The sequence below is a fragment of the Nyctereutes procyonoides genome, unplaced genomic scaffold (assembly GCF_905146905.1).
Source record: "Nyctereutes procyonoides isolate TBG_1078 unplaced genomic scaffold, NYPRO_anot_genome, whole genome shotgun sequence".
Lineage (NCBI taxonomy): Eukaryota > Metazoa > Chordata > Mammalia > Carnivora > Canidae > Nyctereutes > Nyctereutes procyonoides.
Genome location: NW_026575041.1, coordinates 1,721,728 through 1,741,613, shown reverse-complemented (window position 1 = coordinate 1,741,613; position 19,886 = coordinate 1,721,728). Strand labels below are relative to the sequence as shown.

Below are 19,886 nucleotides of genomic sequence, written 5' to 3'. Positions count from 1 at the left end.
TGGTGGGTTTCAGGCAGAGAGAAAAGCCTGTGTGTTCAGGGATCTAGCAGTATCTGCCTTGCCTGGCACATGGGGATCAGAGGAGAAAGCTCAAGGACAGAGCTTTGGCATGGGAGAGCCACAGAGGGTTGCTAATCGGGGCACTATGGCCAGGCAGCCTTGCCTCTCACTTGTGTCCATCTGTCTATTCCAGGTCTGGACAGGCCCCTGCTGGCCGGCCTCTGCTAGCAGGAACCATGGCAGAGGCTGGGGATGCAGCATTGTCTGTCGCTGAGTGGCTGCGGGCACTGCACCTGGAGCAGTACACTGGGCTCTTCGAGCAGCATGGGCTGGTGTGGGCCACAGAGTGCCAAGGCCTCAGTGATGCCCGCCTGGTAGACATGGGCATGCTACTCCCTGGTCACCGCCGCCGCATCCTGGCTGGCCTGCTCCGTGCCCACACACCCCCGACCCCTGCACCCCGCCCCACCCTACGACCTGTGCCCATGAAGCGTCATGTCTTCCGCACTCCACCTGTGCCTGCCACCCCACCAGAGCCACTGCCCACGGCTGGAGAGGACGAGGGGCTGCCCGCTGCCCCACCCATCCCACCCCGGAGGAGCTGCCTTCCGCCTGCCTGCTTCTCTACCCCATCCGCAGCAGCCCCAGACCCCGTGCTGCCCCCGCTGCCTGCCAAGCGGCATTTGGCAGAATTAAGTGTTCCTCCTGTGCCCCCCCGCACTGGGACGCCACGCCTGCTGGTGAGGTGAGTGCATGCCATCCATGGTGGGAGGAATAGGGGTGGAAGATCCTAGAAAGTGGAGAGGGAGTTTGTGGCCTTTGGGGGTAAGAAAGGCACCTCAGTGGAGGGAACAGCATGTGTAAAGCTCAGAGGTGGGAAGCACCGTCCGGGGCCACTTTGAGCAGATTGGAGCTAAACTGGGGGGGTGAGTGTGGGGGTGGCTTGTGGTTGGCATGGTGGGACATTCTGGGAATGCCCGGTGGGAAGCCAGGAAGTTTTTAAGCAGAACAATTGGGTAAAAGCTAAATACTAAAAAGATGACTCTGGGGGCTGGTGAGGTTGGTGGAGAAGGAGGAGGCTAGGTGACTAGCGACAGGTCCTAGGCTCCCAGGAGAGGCAGAGAGAATGGATAGGACTTGGGGATGGCCTGGGTATAAGCAGAGAGGGCACAGGGAGCCACATGGCATCCATGTTTCCATCTTGGGTGGATAATGATGCTGTTCTTGATCTGGGAGTTCAAGGACAGAAGCATACCCAGGGAGCAAGTCTGGAGTTCAGTTTGGGGCCTGGTGAGTATGAGACGCTGGGAGATGGGAGTACATTCTGAGTCAGTAGGTAGCATGTGGAGGTAACAGTCTAGGATGATGAACTTGCCATGGGGGGAGCAGGAACTTCCCAGGGCCTGCTGCTTGTGTCCCATCTTCCCCCTGTACTGCTCCTGCCACACGTCCCCAAATCCTGGGGACACTTCTCAGGCCACAACCTACTCACCCTCCCTCTTCCTCAGAATTGTTTTCCCCGCTCCTGGCTCTTGGTACTCCTGTTTCCTTGAGTTTCCACCTACTTCTGTCCATTTTAACCTCTTTCTTTCTTTCTTTCTTTCTTTCTTTCTTTCTTTCTTTCTTTCTTTCTTTCTTTCTGTTCTTTCTTTCTTTTCTTTCTGTTCTTTCTTTTCTTTCTTTCTTTCTTTCTTTCTTTCTTTCTTTCTTTCTTTCTTTCTTTCTTTCTTTCTTTCTTTCTTCTTTCTTTCTTTTTTATGATAGTCACAGAGAGAGAGAGGCAGAGACACAGGCAGAGGGAGAAGCAGGCTCCATGCACCGGGAGCCCGATGTGGGATTCGATCCCTGGTCTCCAGGATCGTGCCCTGGGCCAAAGGCAGGCGCCGTACCGCTGCGCCACCCAGGGATCCCTTTAACCTCTTTCATATATACCCTCTGTTTTTGCCATGTGCTGGGGTGCCCAGCTGGGAGGGAGCATCCCCAGTAAGTACTGGATATGTGTTCGGGGGTGTATTGGAGATTATTGCAGTACTTGGACCAAGTCAGCCCAGTCTGGGAAGGCTTCTCGGAGGAGGAAAGGATGTATATAGAGAGGTCTCCTGGTCCCTATTGTTGGGCACTGTGCTGGGTGCTTCACTTACACGAACTTGTTTGGTCCCTGCTCAAGCCTTCTGGGGATTTGTGTTCTGTTTTCAAGCAGAGAAACTGAGTCTCAGAAAAGGGAGAGGAGCCCTGGCTGGATCCATGCCAAGTGCATGCTCAGGGAGCCCCTGTGGGGAGGGCCTGGGAAGCTTTCCCCACCCAGAGAGGGGCATTAAGTAAGGAGGCCTTGCCGGCTAAGCCAGGGCTGTGCTGTTTTGAGGTTTGATTGGTGGAAGCACAAAAGGGGTTTTTGCCTTTCCTGGGCTCACACTGTGCAAGATGGTGCTAGGGTCCCCTAGGAGCCTGGCTTACGTTTAGATTGGAGTTTCCTGGAGCCCTTCTGCCCTCTAGTGGCCATTCTCATACATGCATGAGACTTTTTTTTTTTTTTTAAGACTTTATTTATTTGAGAGACAGCACCTGCGTGACAGAGCATGGAGGGAGGGCCAAGCAGAGGGGCAAGGGGCAGAGGGGGAGGGAGAAGCTGCTCCAGCTGAGCAGCGAGCCTGACCCGGGATCATGACCTGAGCTAAAGACAGATGCTTAAAACGACTAAGCCATCAGGCCTCCTAGCCATGTCTGTTTCTTTTCATTCCATCGTTATAGAGGGGGCTGAGGAAGAGAGAGAGCATATGTGTGTCTGTCCATCTGTATCTAGGGCTGGGAGCAGGTGAACAAGGACAGGAGGCAGGGCCCTGTTCGTTAGAAGCTCACAAAGGCTAAGGGAGGCAAACCTCTCACTAAGACAGTGGAGGCCTGGATTCCTGTCTCGGAGCCAGAATACCTGGGGCAGGCCCAGCTAGCTGTGTGAGTGATGAGCAATTGCCCCTCTGGGCCTCTTTCTATTGGGTGCCCTCCTGGAACTAACATCTGTGTTCAGGGGAGTTGTTGGGTAGAGTAAAGGTCCCATCTATGCCCCGGAGTACCAGCCCCAACCCTCAGAGCCTCAGTGTGAACTTAGTCATTTAGTTAGCCTGTGGGGGAGGCCAGGCTTCCATGCTCAGGAGTCTGGGCCCTTTAGCTAAAGGACCCCAAATTTATTCCATGCTGAGAGAACTTGGAGACAGTTATTCTTCACAATCTGGGGCTATTTCTTAAGGCAGATTGTGATGGGAGGTGAGCTGCCAAGCCTGGCTTCCTTGTCCTGGGGTCTTCGACATTTGGAACTTTGGATATCTGTAGGTCCTAGCACCCTGACTTGCAAGATGTACAAAATCTTTAAAGCCCAGGACAGAAAAACTCACTGAGGGTGGAGCTTCATGTGTAGGTAACAGGTGAAGGCTGGGCAGGGAGGAGACAGGGATAGAGCCTGACTGGCTCTCCCTCCTGGCCCCTTCTTCTGGACACCAGGCTCCATGGTGCCCAGCAGAAGGCTATTCAACATGACCTGCTCCTGTCCCCTTTGTAGAAGTCCCTTCTTCCTGATATGGCCTTTGGGTCCTTGCTTGCACCCTTTAGTGATAGAGGTCTCACTTTCTCTGTCTTAGGACCTCTTAAACCAGTTCATGTGGTGTCCAAATGAGCACATCTGCGTGGCTCCCCATCACCAGCCTCCCAGCAGAATTTGGGATTATCTGCTGTGTGTGCATGTGTATACTCTGGAGATAGTGACTCCATGTGAGGGCAAGCCTAGCCAGTTTGTATTTGTGCACTCGCAGGGGTGCATGTTTGCACAAGCCATCAAGGAAGTAGTGTGTCTGTGTATTTACGTTTCTGCATGGGTTTTAAGGGAGGCCCTATGTGATCCTAATATGTATACGTGAGTGGGGGTTTATTCAGTTTCAGTGATTACTTGCTGGTGGTGGTATGTGTGTGTGAGGTCATCAGGGCCTGTGTGCACACATGCATGTGCCTGTGTCTACTGGCCTGGTGGAAACTCCAACAGTGTGAGTCCATTTGTGAATGCATGTGCTGTGGGTGGTGAATTGGTATGTGTGTTATTTGTGTACTGCCAGGTGTGAGCCACTGTGCTGCCGAGCCCACTAGTGTCAACTCCACTAAGACCAAGATTGTTGTTGATTTTGTTTACTGCTGAATCCCCCATACCTGGAATAATGCCAGCTGCCTAATAGGCACTCTGAAAGTATTTGTTGTGTGCAAGAGTAGATGAAGACTGCGTGAATTTCTGTACTGCCCAGTGCTGAGCACGTGTGCCACCCACACAGACTTGGCACCCACAGAGTGCCTTCAGCGCACACTGCACGTTAGACAGTAGGGTTAAGGGGCCCCAAGCTCACCATCCCAAATCCCTTCCCACTATACAACTTGGGTCACCCCAGACGTCTTAGAAAGGCAGAGGCCTTCATGGAGGCAGGCAGAAAATGAGCAGGGATGGGGTTGCCACCTCCTTGTCCTAACTGGGTCAGGACTCTCAGAACCAGGCTTACCATCCTGCCTGGCATGAAACAACCACTCCTCAGAGGGTCTACACCCCCCACCATTATTTAAGCTTATGATAGGGAACTTGTTGATGAGTCCAGAAATGCTGAGAAACTTTCCCAGAGTCGCACAGCCCAGCAGAGTGGAAGCCATTGTTCAGACCCTGCCTCCTGGCCTGGGGCCCCATCTACTTAGCCCCAGGTATCATAGATGTGAACCCTCTGAGCCTGCTTCCCTAAGTGGCAGAGGGGTCTTTTCTGATCCAGGGTTCCAGGGTCACTCCACAGAGCCCCTCTCAGATGACTCTGGACCTCAGTGTCCCCCTCTGATACCTGTTAGATGCCTAGAGATACCTCTAAAGAGGAGTATTTGTCCAGAGAGGGCAGCTGCCAGCTGGAATCCTACTGCAAGGCCTCCCACCTGTGCCCTCGACTGCCCTGCAGCTCAGCCTATCCCTCGTCTTCCTGAAGGCTGATCACTTGTTGCTGGGGCAGAACTTGTTCCCTTCAAAGAGCCTCTTTCTCAGCCTCTCTGGACCTCCTTTTTGGGGGTGGGGAGGAGCCAGCCAAGGCCAAGGTTTCCTGAGGGTCTTCTCTGTAAGGCCCTGCTAGATGGCCCTGGGGTGGCTTGTCCCATTCCAACTTGGGGTTGAGGGGGGGCAGCCTGGGGGCGGGGAGGAAGTGTCTGCCCCAAGGGATTCTGGGTGACTTTTCTCTTTCTCAGTGTTTTCAGGAAGTGTGTGTATTGGCCAGGGCGGCAGGGGGTGGGGGAGGAGGAGAGCAGGAAGCCAAGGGAGACCAAAACTGGATACACACACACACACACACACACACACACTCACTCACTCACTCCTGGACAGATTCAGTCTTACACAGAAACACATACTCAGACAAGTGATCACAGCCCCTGAGAGCCGTACCTGAACCCAGACACCGCCTCAGACACACCCAGGGAGCAGGGGCCTGGCTGTCTGCCAGAGCAGCCCCGGTCGGACGAGCCGCCTGCTTGGGCGCACAGCGCTGTGGAGCGGGAGCCGTGGGAGTCCTCCGGGTCCGGACCTGTGGGCATCTGAGGGTGAGCGAAGGGCAGCTTTGGGCCGGGCTGTCAGTGGCGGCCGGGGAGGGAGGCTCCTTCTGAGGGTCTGTCACCGCTGGGCAGGGTTTTCTGTGGTCCTCCCTCCACCCCTCCTGGTTTTACTCTCAGATTTTCTCTTCTTTCACTTTCTCCACATCTTCTGTTGCCCTTTCCTTTTCTCCCCTTCTCTTCTTCTTCCCTCTGCCCTGGGCTTTTCGGGCCTCCATCTTCCCATTAGCCTGTCTCTTGGGCCCACTGGGAGCCAACAGTGCCTCGGTGGGTGTCTGTCTATCGGGGACCTGGTGCTGATCTCAGTCTGGCTTCTCTCAGAGTCCAGTTCAAGGGTGTTGTGGCCGTGGGCAGCCTCCACCTCCCTTTGCCCTCCCACTGAGTCCAGGGTAATAGGGAGACCTGAGGAGGGCTGGTACTTGGTTGGTGTGGTTCCTATTCCACTTCCCTAGAGCCAGTAAAGTGGTGGGTACCTATGATGCTGGCGGGCTGGGTTGGCCTTCCCTCCCCCCAATTGCTGTGAATCCCTAATGAACTCAACAACCCTGTGCTTGAGTCACTTGGGGACACAGAAATGCCTCTAACTGGGTCCTATCTGCATCCAGCCCTGCCCTGTGCCCTTGGCTCATCTTTCCACAGGGCTCAGCAGATACCCACCTGCACCTTCTCCTACCAGGACAACCTTGAGCTGGACCCTCAGGAGGTAGGGGATGGGGTCCATACAGTCTTGGACCCCCTCGTGGGCCTTGCCCTGTAGCCCTCAAGAACCAGCACAGGCCCAGAGCTGGGAAGCATGAAGAGCTGCCGTGGGAGAGCTGGGCCTCCGCCGCCTCCTGCCCACTACAGCACTGCTTGCCTGTGGGAAAGCTCAGTGTAGGCCCAGTGGCAGACATGCCACAAAGGGCCCAACTGGCTGTGTGAGTGTAGAGGAGGGAGTGGTTGAGTGGACTTTCCTGAAGGCATGTCATGAGCACATTGGAGCTAATGATCTAGATCATTGTGGGGATTAAATACAGAAGCCTCCCAGAAGAATGCTTAGCACCTAGTGGGTACTAAGTGGTAGCTGTTGTTCCAGGGACAAGTGCTAAGAGTGGAATGAAGCCTTGGCTGTGAGGGTGGATGCTGGGTTCATTGGGTTCTGCTCTGTGGAGGGATGAGGCACTGCTGTCTTTCTCTAGTGATCGGGATGAGAGTGGGGTGCTGGTCATTCATCAAACTCTTCGAAGCCCCCTCTGTGTTGGGTGATGGCATGGAGAGAGGCTGGCCCGAGGGGGCTCACAGTATGTGCAGAGGCCGAGGGGCATTCTGCTGCAGATGACATCTAAGCAACGGGAAACCCAGGAAGGGCTTTCCATGCTGTGAGCTGGGCAGAAGTAACAGAACAGAACCAGGGGAGTGCTGGAGGGGTTGACCTTTGGGTCTCATGATGGAGAAGGAAGGACAGGGATAGTCACGGAGGAAGCTAGAAGCACAGGACTGAGGCCTGAGCCCCCATATAGCCAGGGCACAAATGAGGAAGTGGGCAGATGGGAAGGTTTGCCTCCGTGGGAATGGGAGGTGAGGGGGGGAGACAGATATGGTCAGATCATTGGGCCTCATCCAGTGAGAGCCCCTCTTCTGCTCCTGAGAGCCTCAGGTTAAGATTGGGCTGGGTCCTTCCAAGGCCAGTGTGACACCTTAGGGGGAAGGTCCTGAAGCCAAGACAGGATGTAAGCCTGGATTCTTGGTCCTCTGAGGTCAGTTCAGTGAAGCAAACATTGGTAGACACAACTATACTGAGTGATCAGAAGCATGGAGGCTGGAGGAGCCCCAGGGAGGCCCCAGCCCAGCCGGCAACATGAGAGGAGGCACAAAGTGGTGAGGGAGGATGTACTGTTTGGACAGAAAACGGTGTTCTAGGTAGAAGGACCAACATAATGCAAAGGCCTGGAAGTACGCATTTATGGAATACAGCTCAGGGAAGCATGGCTAGAAAGTGAGTAGGGGATGAGTTCAAGGCCAGCCTAATATTCAGACCGCCCCACTCTGTCGGCCCATCTGTCCTTATGGTAAAGCCTGATTCCTTTGGCCATATAGATTGATATAGACAGAAAGATCTGAAGGAATAGCCAGGGGCCACCGTGGGGGAGGAGCCCATGAAGCAGGTTCTTGGCCCATCCCTTGGGATCTGAGCCGCTCTCACTGCAGCAAGGATGAAAAATGTGCTGCTGACCTGCAGGAATGGCTTTTCTTACTGAATTGTCAGTAAGGCTGAAGACCAATCAGGGAAGAAACTGAGGCTCAGAGGTAAAGTGACCTGCTTTGCGAGGCCAAACACCGAAGGACAGTCAAGCTGGGATTTGAGTGGGTGGAGCAGGCTCTGCCTGGCTCTGAAGTTCCATCTCTTAGCTGGACTGACCACACATCTCATTTTGCCCAGGACAGGCCCTGTTTATACCTCTTGCTTGGACATAGTTACTAATAGTTTCTCTTTAAACTGTCAGAAACTTTCTGGTTTACACAATTTTTAAAAATACGATCACCCTATGATATGATCACCCTATTCTTACCCATTCTGACTAGGGACCCTCACTTGTTCCCCCAACCCCCATGTTTAAGGTCAGGTATGTGTATTTGCCCAATTCAATAAAACAAACCTTCTCAGGCTGAGATGCCAGACTGGGGTGAATCAGCCTCAGCCCCTGTCCAGGAGTTGCCTGATCTTGCTTTGGGCATCGTGGGGAGAACAGATGTGTCCACATGTCACTTGGATAGAGGGTTAAAGGGGCTGAAGGAGCAGGAGAGCCAGGGATGGTGGGTAGGTGGAAGCCCACTGAGGATAGGCCCATTGAGCTGGGTTCTTAGGTACACATGAGCTTTGTGTGGGCTGAGATGATAGGGAAGGATAGTGAGGAGGAAGCAAGCAGCGTAAGCAGAGGTTTGGAGTGGGAGGACATTGAGCACGTGCTTGTGTTTGGTGCTCAGGGCTGGGGCCAATCTTCTGATCTAATGGCTCAGAAGTCAGTGGGAAGCATCCAGCTCGGTGTCAGCTACAGATTGGAGCTGAGGCTGCTCTTGGGGTTGCAGGCACTGAGTGGCCAGGGCTCCAGCTGGGGTGGGGGCACTCTGTGGGCACTGTCCCTTCCTCTGGGGTTTTCCCACTATGCTGTGCCTTCCGGATACCACTTCTCCTTTCCTGGCCTGGCCCTGACTCAGCATGGCCCTGTCCTGTGGTAGGCAGGCAGGGGTCAGCCAGGAAGGTTCCTGGAAGAGGTGGCTAGAGTGAGGCCTGGAGGTCCATGGGGCCCTCCCCTTGCTTCCACTTGCTTGGCGCATAGCCATTTGCTTGCAAAGACTGTGCTGGAAGAGGAGCTGTTTGCACTGTTCCCTTTTCCCTTCTTGCCATGGTCACAATGGCCTTCAGAGAGAGCTGTGATCTCATTCCCTCTTGGATGGCAACTCCAGAGCTGCCTACATCCTGCGTTGGGTGGCCATTGTAAGCAGGCAGGCCTCAGAGAAGCTCTTAGATCCTGGCCGTGGACTCAGTTGACATGGTGGTTGAGTTTGCAGGCTGTGGTGCCAGGGTACAAATCCCAGCTGTTGGATCCAGGACAAATTACTTTGTATTTCTGTGCCTCAGTTTCTTTATCTATAAAGTGGGGATAACAGTAAGCCATACCTTACAGAGTGTTTGTGAGGAGGAAATCAATGAATCCATGTAAAGCACTCAGAAGACAACTGGGAGGGCACCTGAGTGGCTTGGTCAGTTGGACGTCTGCTGTCAGCTCAGGTCAGGATCCCAGGGTCCTGAGATTGAGGCCTGTGTCAGGTTTCCTGCTCTCCTTCTCCTGCCTGCCACTCCCCCTGCCTCTCTCTGTCAATAAGTAAAATCTTAAAAAAAAAAAAAAAAAAGGGGGCGAGAGAGAGAGAAGACAACTGGAAATATATACATACACAGAAAACTAATAAAAATTGATTAATCCAGGTATTCATTTATTTATTAATCCCTGCTGAGTGCTAGGCATGCAATAGTGAATAAGGTAGGGGTGGCACCTGCCTCTGGGACCCCACAGGCCAGAGACAGGCCTCAGATGGGCAGATCCCTCCCAGACAGGACAGGGATGGAGGCGGGAGGCAACTGGGGTCCTCAGATCAGAGGGCTGTTGCTTCTTCAGCTCCGAGGATGCTTTGTTGCCACCCTCTTCCCCTCTGCACTGGCTTTCAGTCCTGGGGGAGGGCAGGGAAGCACTTGACACTGCTTGGCATTGGAGGGGCAGAGCCCATCCCCACTTCTTCTGGGTCAGTCTGACTGACCCTGGCCCACAGCCTGGAATTCTGCTCTTAGCTGATCACAGGCCAGACCCCCTCTCCCCCAAGGCCCCTTCTTCTTGGGGTCTGGGAGGCCGTGTGTCATAGACTGATTTGCCCATCAGGAAGTCTCCAAGGGTGTTGCAGCTGACCAGCCAGGGTCACACCCTTGGACCTGTGGGTACTTACTCAGTCTCTAGGCCTTCCTTCACTTTTTTTTTTAAGAGAGAGATTTATTTTAATTAATTAATTGATTAATTAATTTATTAATTTATTAATTTATTTGACAGAGAGACATAGAGAATGAGCCCAAGCAGGGGGATGGGCAGAGGGAGAGAGAGAAACAGGCTCCCTGCTCAGTAGGGAGGGACCTGATGCAAGGTCCTGGGATCATGACCTGAGCCTAAGGTAGACGCTTAACCTACTGAGCCACCTAGGCACCCCTTTCGTCGCCCTTTCATTCACTTTTCTCTCAACCATGATGGCCAACCTCTCCACTTACCCATCTGTCCCCCACCTACCCATCCATTCAACCATTTACTTGTTTTGTCATCCATCCACCCGCCCACCCAGCATGCTCTTGTTGCTGACTCAGCCGCTTCCTGCACTGGGCTGTGGGGTTAAAGACTCAGGCCTGAAGCTGCCCCTGGCCCAAAGAGACTCACAGTCAAGCAGGGGAGACAGCCTGGTGCAGTGTCCACCAGGGGATCTTCTTAGGTCCAGCTAAACATTCAGGCTCTCAAGAGTACCATAGGCCCCCCTGGCATCTGGTCATTTCAGGAGGGAACAGCTGGCCGCCAGGGTAGCAGCAGGTCTTTCTCTGCTGTGGGGTCCTGGTAGCCGTCAGAGCCACAATTCACACAGCTGTCTGTGGCCCCCCCAGGGTACAGCTCAGGGGGAGGGGACCAAGATTCACAGCAGATAGATGCGAGGGCCACCCTGGCTTAGAAACATCTGGACTCAAGGGTCAGATGTTTTGGGGCAGCCCAGGTGGCTCAGTGGTTTAGTGCTGCTGTCAGCCCAGGGTCTGATCCTGGAGACCCGGGATCGAGTTCCACGTTGGGCTTCCTGCATAGAGCCTGCTTCTCCCTCTCCCTCTCCCTCTCCCTCTCCCTCCCTCTCTCTCTCTCTCTCTCTCTCTCTCTCTCTGTCTCTCATGAATAAATAAAATCTTAAAAAGCAAAAAAAAAAAAAGTTTAAAAAAAAAAGGTCAGATGTTTCTAAGGGCATGTCCCCTAATGACCCCACAGGTGTGGTTTCAGGTTCCTACATGGGATGTGCCCAGTTCCAAGCCACCACATTTAGAGAAGCCCGAAGCTCCAGCTTCTCCACCAGGTCGAGAGCCGACCTTCAGTTTCTCCCAGTCTAGGTACAGTGCCTCACTCATTCAAGCCGCTTTTGTCAAAGGCAGTGTTGCCAAGGAACGTGGCTGGCATGCCACCTTTAGCAGGTTTCTCAGGGGACAGCACGAGAAAGCTAACTGAAGGTCAGATTCACAGAAAGAGAAAGAGTTTCATTCATACTTTACCCACACGCGGAGAGGAGATGGTTAGAGCACAGGGTGATAGGGAAGTAGCCATGTGTCCTAGGAAGCACATGGACGGTGGAGTCAGCGTTCAGATCCTGGCTTAGATGCTAGCAGAATGCCTGGAACAAAGGAGGGAGATGCTTTAAAAAATGTCATTTGGAATAGATTGTTTAAAACTTGTAACGGTGCGGGGGAGGGGGGACCTGGGCGGCTCAGCCAGTTAAGTGTCTGCCGTTGGCTCAGATCATGATCCTGGGTTTCTGGGATTGAGCCCCACATTGGGCTCCCTGTCAGCCGGGAGTCTGCTTCTCCCTTTCCCTCTGCCCCTCCCCCGACCTCGCTGTCTGCATGAGCATGCATGCTCTCTGTCTGTCTGAAATAAAAAAAGATCTTTTTAAATAAATAAATAAAGCTTGTAACAGAGGGAAAGATGGGCAGGGTCTGGGGGAGTGTGAAAGAGGGGTAAGGAAAGACTTTGAGAGAAGCAGAATTTAAGTTTGGAGTCAAAGGACAAGTAGATGTTCTCTGGTCAGAGACCAAGAGGAAGGGATTGCTGGAGGAGGCAAGAGCAGGAACAAAGGCCTGCATCATGGTCATGCCCCAGCCCTTGCTTGCTCTTGTGGTAGACACACACTGCCAATCACTGCCAGGGACACTGGGGCAATGACCAGGCTGAAAATAACCGGTGAGGCGAGTTGCCCACCCACTCTGGTGTTCCTCCTTGGCCCCTGCCAGACGCTGGCAGAGACAGTGGGTGGGGCCAGGCTTCCGGGCTTAGGTGCCTTGTTCCAGCTGTGTCACAACATGCCTTGTCTTGGTTAATTCTCCCAAATACCCTGCCAGTTCGGTGATGTAGTCCCCGCTCCACAGAAGAAGAAACAAGGCCCAGAGACACTAAGTGCTTTTCCTTGGACACACAGGCTAAGACTGAGGCAGGGTTTTGTCACATATCAGAGGCCAAAGCCAGGAGATACTCAGCCTGTAGGGAGCAGTGTGATCTGTGCAGAGACAGATACACAGAGCACTTTGGCTGTGGGAGCCCAGGGGGCTCTGAACCTGGCCTTGGAGTTGGGGGAAGGTTTGGCAGGGAGCGAGGTGGTGATAGCAGAGATGAGGGCCTGGTGTGCAAGAAGAGTGTGGTGGGCAAACAAGCGTTAGGAAGGATGTATAGAAGAAGGAACTCACGTGCCCTGTTGGTGAGAATGCAAGTTGGTGCAGCCTCTGTGGAAGACAGAATGGAGGTTCCTCAAAAAAAAAAAAAAAAAAAAAAACCAACAAAAATAGAACTAGAAATAAATAGAATTAACTAGAATTAAATAGAACCATATAATCCAGTGATTCCATTGCTGGGTATTTACCCAAAAGAAATGAAAACACTAACTCAAAAGAGTATATGCAGCCCTATGTTGATTGTAGAATTATTTACAATAGGCAAGATATGGAAGCAACTAAGTGTCCCTCGATAGGTGAATGGATAAAGAAGATATGATATATATATACATATATATCTCCCACATAATATGGGATATTATTCAGCCATAAAAAAGAATGAGATCTTCATGCCATGTGCAACAACATGGATGGAGCCGGAGGCTATGATGTGGAGTGAAATCAGAGAAAGACAAATACCATATGATTTCACTCATATATGGAATTTAGGAAACAAAATAACAAAGACAAAAAAACAGACACTTAAATATGGGGAACAAACTGGTGGTTATCGGAGAGAAATGGGGGCTGGGAGAAATAGATGAGGGGATCAGGAGTACACTTATCCTGATGAGCACTGAGAAATGCGTAGGATTGGCAAATCATCATATTGTACACCTGAAACTAATTTAACACTGTATATTTAAAAATAGAGGAGTGTGGTGGGATCAGGTGAGTTTGAGGGGTCTGAGGGCACACAGGGCGTGGTGAATGTCCATGTCTGGGGCAACAAAGAAGGTGGTCTTGGCCCAGAGACCCACAGCTCAGGGCCTTAGGACTTGGTTTTTAAGGCTTTGGTGTGTGCCCTTGGTCTGGATGCCCATTTTGATCCTGATCCATCCACTTGCCAACAAATGCCTCCTTATCCCTAAAAGCTCAGGTCAAGCATCACCTCCTCCAGTCTTCCTTGACTCCCCAGGTTAGGGTGCAAACCACCCCCCAGCCCATTCTGGCTGGCACCCTCTTCCAGATTGGAGACCCTATGGGTACATGTGGCTGAAAGCTAGAGCTTTGGGGACAGGTGACCCTATCACAGCAATGCAGGGCCAGCTCAGGGCCAAAGAAGGGGCCTAGTTCCTTTAAGCTTAAGGAGCTTGGGGGATTAGGGGCAGGGGAATGAGGTGAGGGAGGCTTCTGTTGGAATTTGTGGAATGAATGAGCTTTGCTGCAGCTCAGGTGAGCTGGGGGCTCAATGGGTTTGAGTCTTGGCTCTGTCACATAGTGAGCCAGCCCAGTGGCTCAACTGCCTGGAGCTAACCTCCTGGTGTCCAACTTTTGGTCTCTTCCCAGCCTTCCCTCCAAGGAAGAGGAGCTAGTGTCACCACCACTGTCATCACCTCCCCAGCCAGAGCCTGAGGAGCCCCCGGCCACCTTCCCCCGGGTGCCTCTACAGCCCCTGTCTCCACCTCCCAGCCCCCCAGAGATCCCTCCGAAGCCTCTTCGCCTGCCCCCGGAGTTCGGTGAGTGCCATAGCCAGGCATGGGGTTCCCGGTGTGTAGCCTGGAATCAGGGCCCCTCAAGAGTCTACAAGGATGCAAGGATCGAACTTTCTTTTGGGCTCTGCCACATACACCATGTGGCCTTGGACAGGTGAACATCATTCTCTTCATCCTCAAAATGGAGACGACAGCACCCACCTCTGTTAAGTGCACATGGCAAACTTTTTGAGTTATTGATGATTTTGCTTTTCCTTGGATTGTCCATTTTTCTTGATTCCTGTTACTTTTTCAGCCTTTTTAGACAGCTCCTGACCCCCAAACTCGCCACCTATTAGACCTCCTCGTCTGGCCTCTTATTTGGCCACCTCCTATTACTGTCCTTTGGGGCCCTGAGGGTATAAATAACATTTCCTGTCGCATGTGCCTATTTTTGAAAGCCAGGCTGGAGTGGGATCTCTTTTAGGCTGAGGGTGGCTTTTGTGAAGCCAGGCCAGGGTTCCCGGGAGGGGAGGCTAGGTTCTTTGCTTCTGAGTATCCCCCCCCTCTCTTCTCAGATGACTCTGACTACGATGAGGCTCCAGAGGAGGGGCCAGGGGCCCCAGCCAGCCTGATGACCAAGAAGGTGGGGACAGGTGGTGATTAGGGCTCGGCTGTCAGAGTGGAGGGTGGGCTGCCCCCCCTGCCTTGCAGAACCTGAGGACCACCAGAGAAAGGGCCTCCAGTTCCCAGGGAAGCTTCCTTCCCCCCTTGTTTTCTTGCTGTGCAGAGCTTAGGATTTGAGCATAGGACCTGAGCTCTGGGCCAGGGGCCTGGGAGCTCTGACTTGCGGCCCCAGCTCAGTCTTCAGCCACGTCTGGATGGCTGTGTGGCCTCCTCTTTCCATTAGTGTTTGGAGCACTTCTCCCTTGTCTCCCTCCAACTTCCTTTCACTTTCTGGGTTCCCATGTCTAAACTCTCCATCCCTGAGTATTTTTCACTATCCCTTCATCTTTGTCTCCGAGGCTGTCTCCCTGGGTCCCTGTGCAGTCTGCTGGTGGGGGGAGGGTGTGCAAGCAGCAGTGAAAGTGCCGGGTGGTGTGGGGCGTGGATGGAGTGGACCGAGCAGGTGGGGCAGGCCCTGTGTGGGTGTGATCTAGGGCTCGAAGGGAAACATGATGCTGGGTCTGGGGGTGGGGGCGCAGGAGGAGCTCCTGGTGAGCCAGGTCCCACGGGCTGTGCGCGTGGCCAGTCTGCTGAGCGAGGGTGAGGAACTGTCTGGGGAAGACGACGACCAAGGAGATGACGATGAGGATGACCATGCCTATGAGGGCATCCCCAAGTAAGTGTCCACTCTTCTCCAGTGGTTGTCCTGCCCAGCCTCCCTCCTTTCCCAAGCATGGCCCGGCCACTCCACCTCTTTGGCTCCTCCCTGTGGGAGCTCCCATCCTGGGCTACTTCATTGCCTCTCCTCTTTCGCCAGTGGTGGATGGCATACCAGCAGCCTGAACTCGTCCCTGCCCAGCAGCCTCCTGATCCCCGAGCTCCCACCACACCCCATGGACGGGCTCTCTGGGGGCTCTGCCCCCATCACCTCGGTCATCAAGGCCGGCTGGCTGGACAAGAACCCACCGCAGGGGTGAGTGAGGCCTGTTAGGTCCCACTGGTTCTCTGCATGGAGATGGGGAGTGCTCTAGTATACTGGTATACTGGATCTGAAAACCAGAAGGGCTAAGGTTATTTGAATAGGTCTCTCTCCAGGCAGACTGTAACAATTGATCATCCCCACCAGACCTATGTTTTATTAACTTAAAATTGGGAAGTTCTACTTTGAGTCTGAGTTTAATCATTCTTGCTGTAGGTAAAGTCCATCTTCTCAGTGACCATTTGGGGTTCCTTCCTCCCTTGAACCTGTTCCTAACTTTATGGTAGTATGTGACTACCATAGAGGGGCTGGAGTAATCTTAGCCTCTCCTCTAACCCCCAATCCTGTGCTCTGCTTGTCCTTCTGCTTCTGCTTTTCCAGATCTTATATCTATCAGAAGCGATGGGTGAGACTGGATGCCGATCACTTGAGATACTTTGACAGTAACAAGGTGAGACCTGTGTTGGTCCCTGACGGGACCCTGCTGACTCTTGACACTGGATACAGGTGGAGTCCCTTCCCGGAGGAGTCCTCACCTGAGCTCCAGTCTGACTCCTTGAGCTGTGTCTTCCTGACACATTGGCCAGCTGTGGGCCGTGGTCAGGGTCCGTGCAGGGGCTGTCCCTGACCCCCTGTGGAAGATGGAGCTGTAGTTAGCCTTGGTTTCCACTGAGCTTGAAGGAACCGAGGAAGGGCTGGGCCTTTAGGTGCCGCGCACCCCCCACAATACAGCTTCCTTCTCTTCCCCAGGATGCCTACTCTAAGCGCTTTATCTCTGTGGCCTGCATCTCCCGCATAGCTGCCATCGGGGACCAGAAGTTTGAAGTGATCACGAACAACCGGACCTTTGCCTTCCGGGCAGAGAGTGATGGTGAGGTGTGGGGCGAGGAGAAGACTGGCAGTTTGGCCTGATAAATGAGGGAGGAGAACCAGGGCACATCTGCTCCTCCCACATTAAACCCAGAGAGGAGTCAATCCTCTACGACATAGGGTAGAGAAGAGGGCACTCTCCGACTGGCTCTGTGCGTGATATACCCATGGAGTGCTCAGAACCACATATTTCCATTTACAGGGGAAATAGGCTCAAAGAGGCAAAGTGGCCAGTTAGTTTGCACAGCTGGGCTTGGAACTGAACTTGTCCAAGTCAGAGAACTCAGAGATAGTCAGAGATGGGTGGGCCAGTCCAAATGGGCTTGCTGGCAGAGGCATTGCCTGAGGAGCCCAGAGCAGGGAACCCTGCCAGGCTGAGCTCAGGCTTAGTTTTTCCCCTTTGCCTGCAGTGGAGCGGAAGGAGTGGATGCAGGCCCTGCAGCAGGCAGTGGCCCGGGCTCAGCTGTCTAGCACTTACCCATTGGGTGTCCGAGGCTCAGAGTTGCCTGACCGGGCTGGCAGCCTGGAACTTCGTGGTTTCAAGAATAAACTGTATGTGGCCGTGGTTGGGGACAAAGTGCAGCTGTATAAGAATCTGGAGGTGCGAAGGGGTCAGCCAGTTTGCTAAACCACTCCCCTGCCCCCTGCCCAACTGGTCCCTTAGCCCTGCCCATTGTTCATGCTGCTCCCTCAAGCCTGCCCCCTGCCCATCCTGCTCCCTCAGCCCTGCCCACCCTTCTCCCTCAGCCTTGCCCCCTACCCTGTGCCTACCTGGTACCTCAGGCCTGCCCCCTGCCCACCTTGCTCCCTCAGGCGTGCCCCCTGCCCACCTGGTCCCTCAGCCCTGCCCCTTCCCTTTCCTCCTTCCCCTGACTGTTCTTAGCCCTGTGCCAGCTACCCTTCCTGCTCCTAGTTCTGACCGTATCCCCTGCCTGGTCCCTGAGCATTATCTTCCCATTACTGCCCTGCCTCCTGCTCCCTGTCCCTATTGCAACATGGCCCCTGAACCTGGGTCCATTTCCAGATTCCTGAGTCCTCTTTACGTCCTTCCAAGGCACTTTCTAGTCCCTAAGGTATGACCTCCCCTTCCTCTCTATCCCTTCCTGGGCCTTGAGCCCTGCCCCCAGGCCTTGCCCTCACCCCTTCCCACCTACCTGCTAGGAGTACCACCTGGGCATTGGCATCACCTTCATTGACATGAGCGTAGGCAATGTGAAGGAAGCAGACCGGCGCAGCTTCGACCTCACCACCCCCTACCGCATCTTCAGGTAAGCCTCCCTCTCCTCGCTTACCTGCGTCATCTCTCCCTGCCAGGATTCTCTTCTTGCTTATTTGGGAAACTGCCCCTTCTTCTAGGATGGATTTCTCCTCTCCCTTCCCAGCCCTGCCCACCCCCACTGGTCCTTTACCTCCACTCACTAACCTGCTCCACCTCTCCTTTCTAAGAAATCTCACTTTCACCCCTCCCTCCTTCCTCCTCATGCATTGGCTGCCTGTCCCCCTCCCTCCGTCACTCTGAGGCCATCAGCTGCCACCTCCAAGGCACTGTGCCATGCCTCAGTTCAAATCCTATGTATTAGTCAGCCTGGCTGCCATGCATGACAGGATAGCACAACCTGAGGGGGGCTTCAACAACCGAAATTTATTTTCTCACAGTTCTAGAAGCTGGAAGTCCAAGGTCAAGGAGCCATCAGGGTTAGTTTCTGGTGAGGCCCCTCTTCCTGGCTTGTAGATGGCCATCTCCTCACTGCATCCTCACACAGCTTTTCCTCTGTGTGCCTGGAGAGACAGAAGGAGAGGGAGAGAGAGAGAGAGAGAAACACCAGTCTTGTCAGATTAGAGCCCTACTCTTATGACATTATTTAACCTTAATTGCCTCCCTAGAGGCCCTGTCTCCAGATGCATTCACACTGTGGGGACACAAGTCAGTCTATAACATCCTGGGTCACACTACTGTGTGACCCGGGCAACTCGCTTGACCTCTCTGTGCCTCAGTTTCTTCCTCTGTGAGTAAGACCATGGTAGTCTTTGTGAAACTGTTACCTGACATGGTGTTTGATAATTGCTCTGTCATCACTAGCCCCCTCACGGCTCCGCTGTCATGTTCTTTGCCCTTAGCTTAGATCTCTGTCTCCCGCAAGGACTTCCTCCTGAGCTCCACACCTGCATGTCCAACAGTTTTGTGGATGTCTCCCCCCTCGCCTCCCTGCACCTCCCAGGCCCCTGACTTCATCCATGGGGACGCCTGCCTCTCCTGCTCAGCCCCACGCATGCCTGTCACAACCCTTACCTTACCTTACCTCCATAGCTCTCTCTCACCTCTGGCCCTGCCCCATTTTGTACCAGGCCAGAGGGGTCTCTGGCCCAGTGGTGGCACCTCCTCATGCTTTGGCTGCCTGTCTGTGACTGCCAGTGGGGTCTTGTCTTTCCTTTTTTTTTTATAAATTAATTTTTATTGGTGTTCAATTTACCAACATACAGAATAACACCCAGTGCTCATCCCGTCAAGTGTACCCCTCAGTGCCCGTCACCCATTCACCCCCACCCCCCGCCCTCCTCCCCCTCCACCACCCCTAGTTCATTTCCCAGAGTTAGAAGTCTTTATGTTCTGTCTCCCTTTCTGATATTTCTCACACATTTCTTCTCCCTTCCCTTATATTCCCTTTCGCTATTATTCATATTCCCCAAATGAATGAGAACATACACTGTTTGTCCTTCTCCGGTTACTGTGGCCAAGTTCAAAAAGGGTGTTGCCTGAGTTCTCCTCTGGGATTTTGATGGAATCTTGTCTCACATTTAGATCTTTCATCTATTTTGAGTTTATCTTTGTGTATGGTGCAAGAGAGTGGTCCAGTTTCATTCTTCTGCATGTGGATGTCCAATTTTCCCAGCACCATTTATTGAAGAGACTGTCTTTCTTCCAGTGGATCGTCTTTCCTCCTTTATAGTATATTAGTTGACCATAAAGTTCAGGGTCCACTTCTGGGTTCTCTGTTCTGTTCCATTGATCTATGTGTCTGTTTTTGTGCCAGTACCACACTGTCTTGATGAATACAGCTTTGTAGTACAGCCTGAAATCTGCCATTGTGATGCCCCCAGATATGGTTTTCTTTTTTAAAATTCCCCTGGCTGTTCGGGGTCTTTTCTGATTCCACACAAATCTTAAAATAATTTGTTCTAAGTCTCTGAAGAAAGTCCATGGTATTTTGATAGGGACTGCATTACATGTGTAAATTGCCCTGGGTAACATTGACATTCTCACAACACCAATTCTGCCAATCCATGAGCATGGAATATTTTTCCATCTCTTTGTGTCTTCCTCAATTTC

General features: G+C 53.0%; 1 protein-coding gene across 6 annotated transcripts in view; it reads left to right on the top strand.

Moving 5' to 3' along the window:
* The window catches only part of ARAP1 (ArfGAP with RhoGAP domain, ankyrin repeat and PH domain 1), a 68,428-nt gene that overhangs the window by 22,970 nt on the left and 25,572 nt on the right, over positions 1–19,886 (top strand). For 3 of the 6 annotated variants that reach the window (XM_055320744.1, XM_055320742.1, XM_055320743.1), the window contains exons 3-11: positions 194–745; positions 13,919–14,088; positions 14,622–14,689; positions 15,249–15,385; positions 15,527–15,682; positions 16,070–16,139; positions 16,439–16,559; positions 16,969–17,159; positions 17,720–17,826. In XM_055320744.1, coding sequence (XP_055176719.1) covers positions 237–745; positions 13,919–14,088; positions 14,622–14,689; positions 15,249–15,385; positions 15,527–15,682; positions 16,070–16,139; positions 16,439–16,559; positions 16,969–17,159; positions 17,720–17,826 — 1,529 coding nt within the window. In that variant the 5' untranslated portion in view covers positions 194–236. Of the gene's footprint in view, positions 1–193; positions 746–5,304; positions 5,596–6,243; positions 6,308–11,210; positions 11,261–13,918; positions 14,089–14,621; positions 14,690–15,248; positions 15,386–15,526; positions 15,683–16,069; positions 16,140–16,438; positions 16,560–16,968; positions 17,160–17,719; positions 17,827–19,886 lie in introns of those variants that run through there. The other 3 variants (XM_055320747.1, XM_055320745.1, XM_055320748.1) reach the window with 3 other exon arrangements.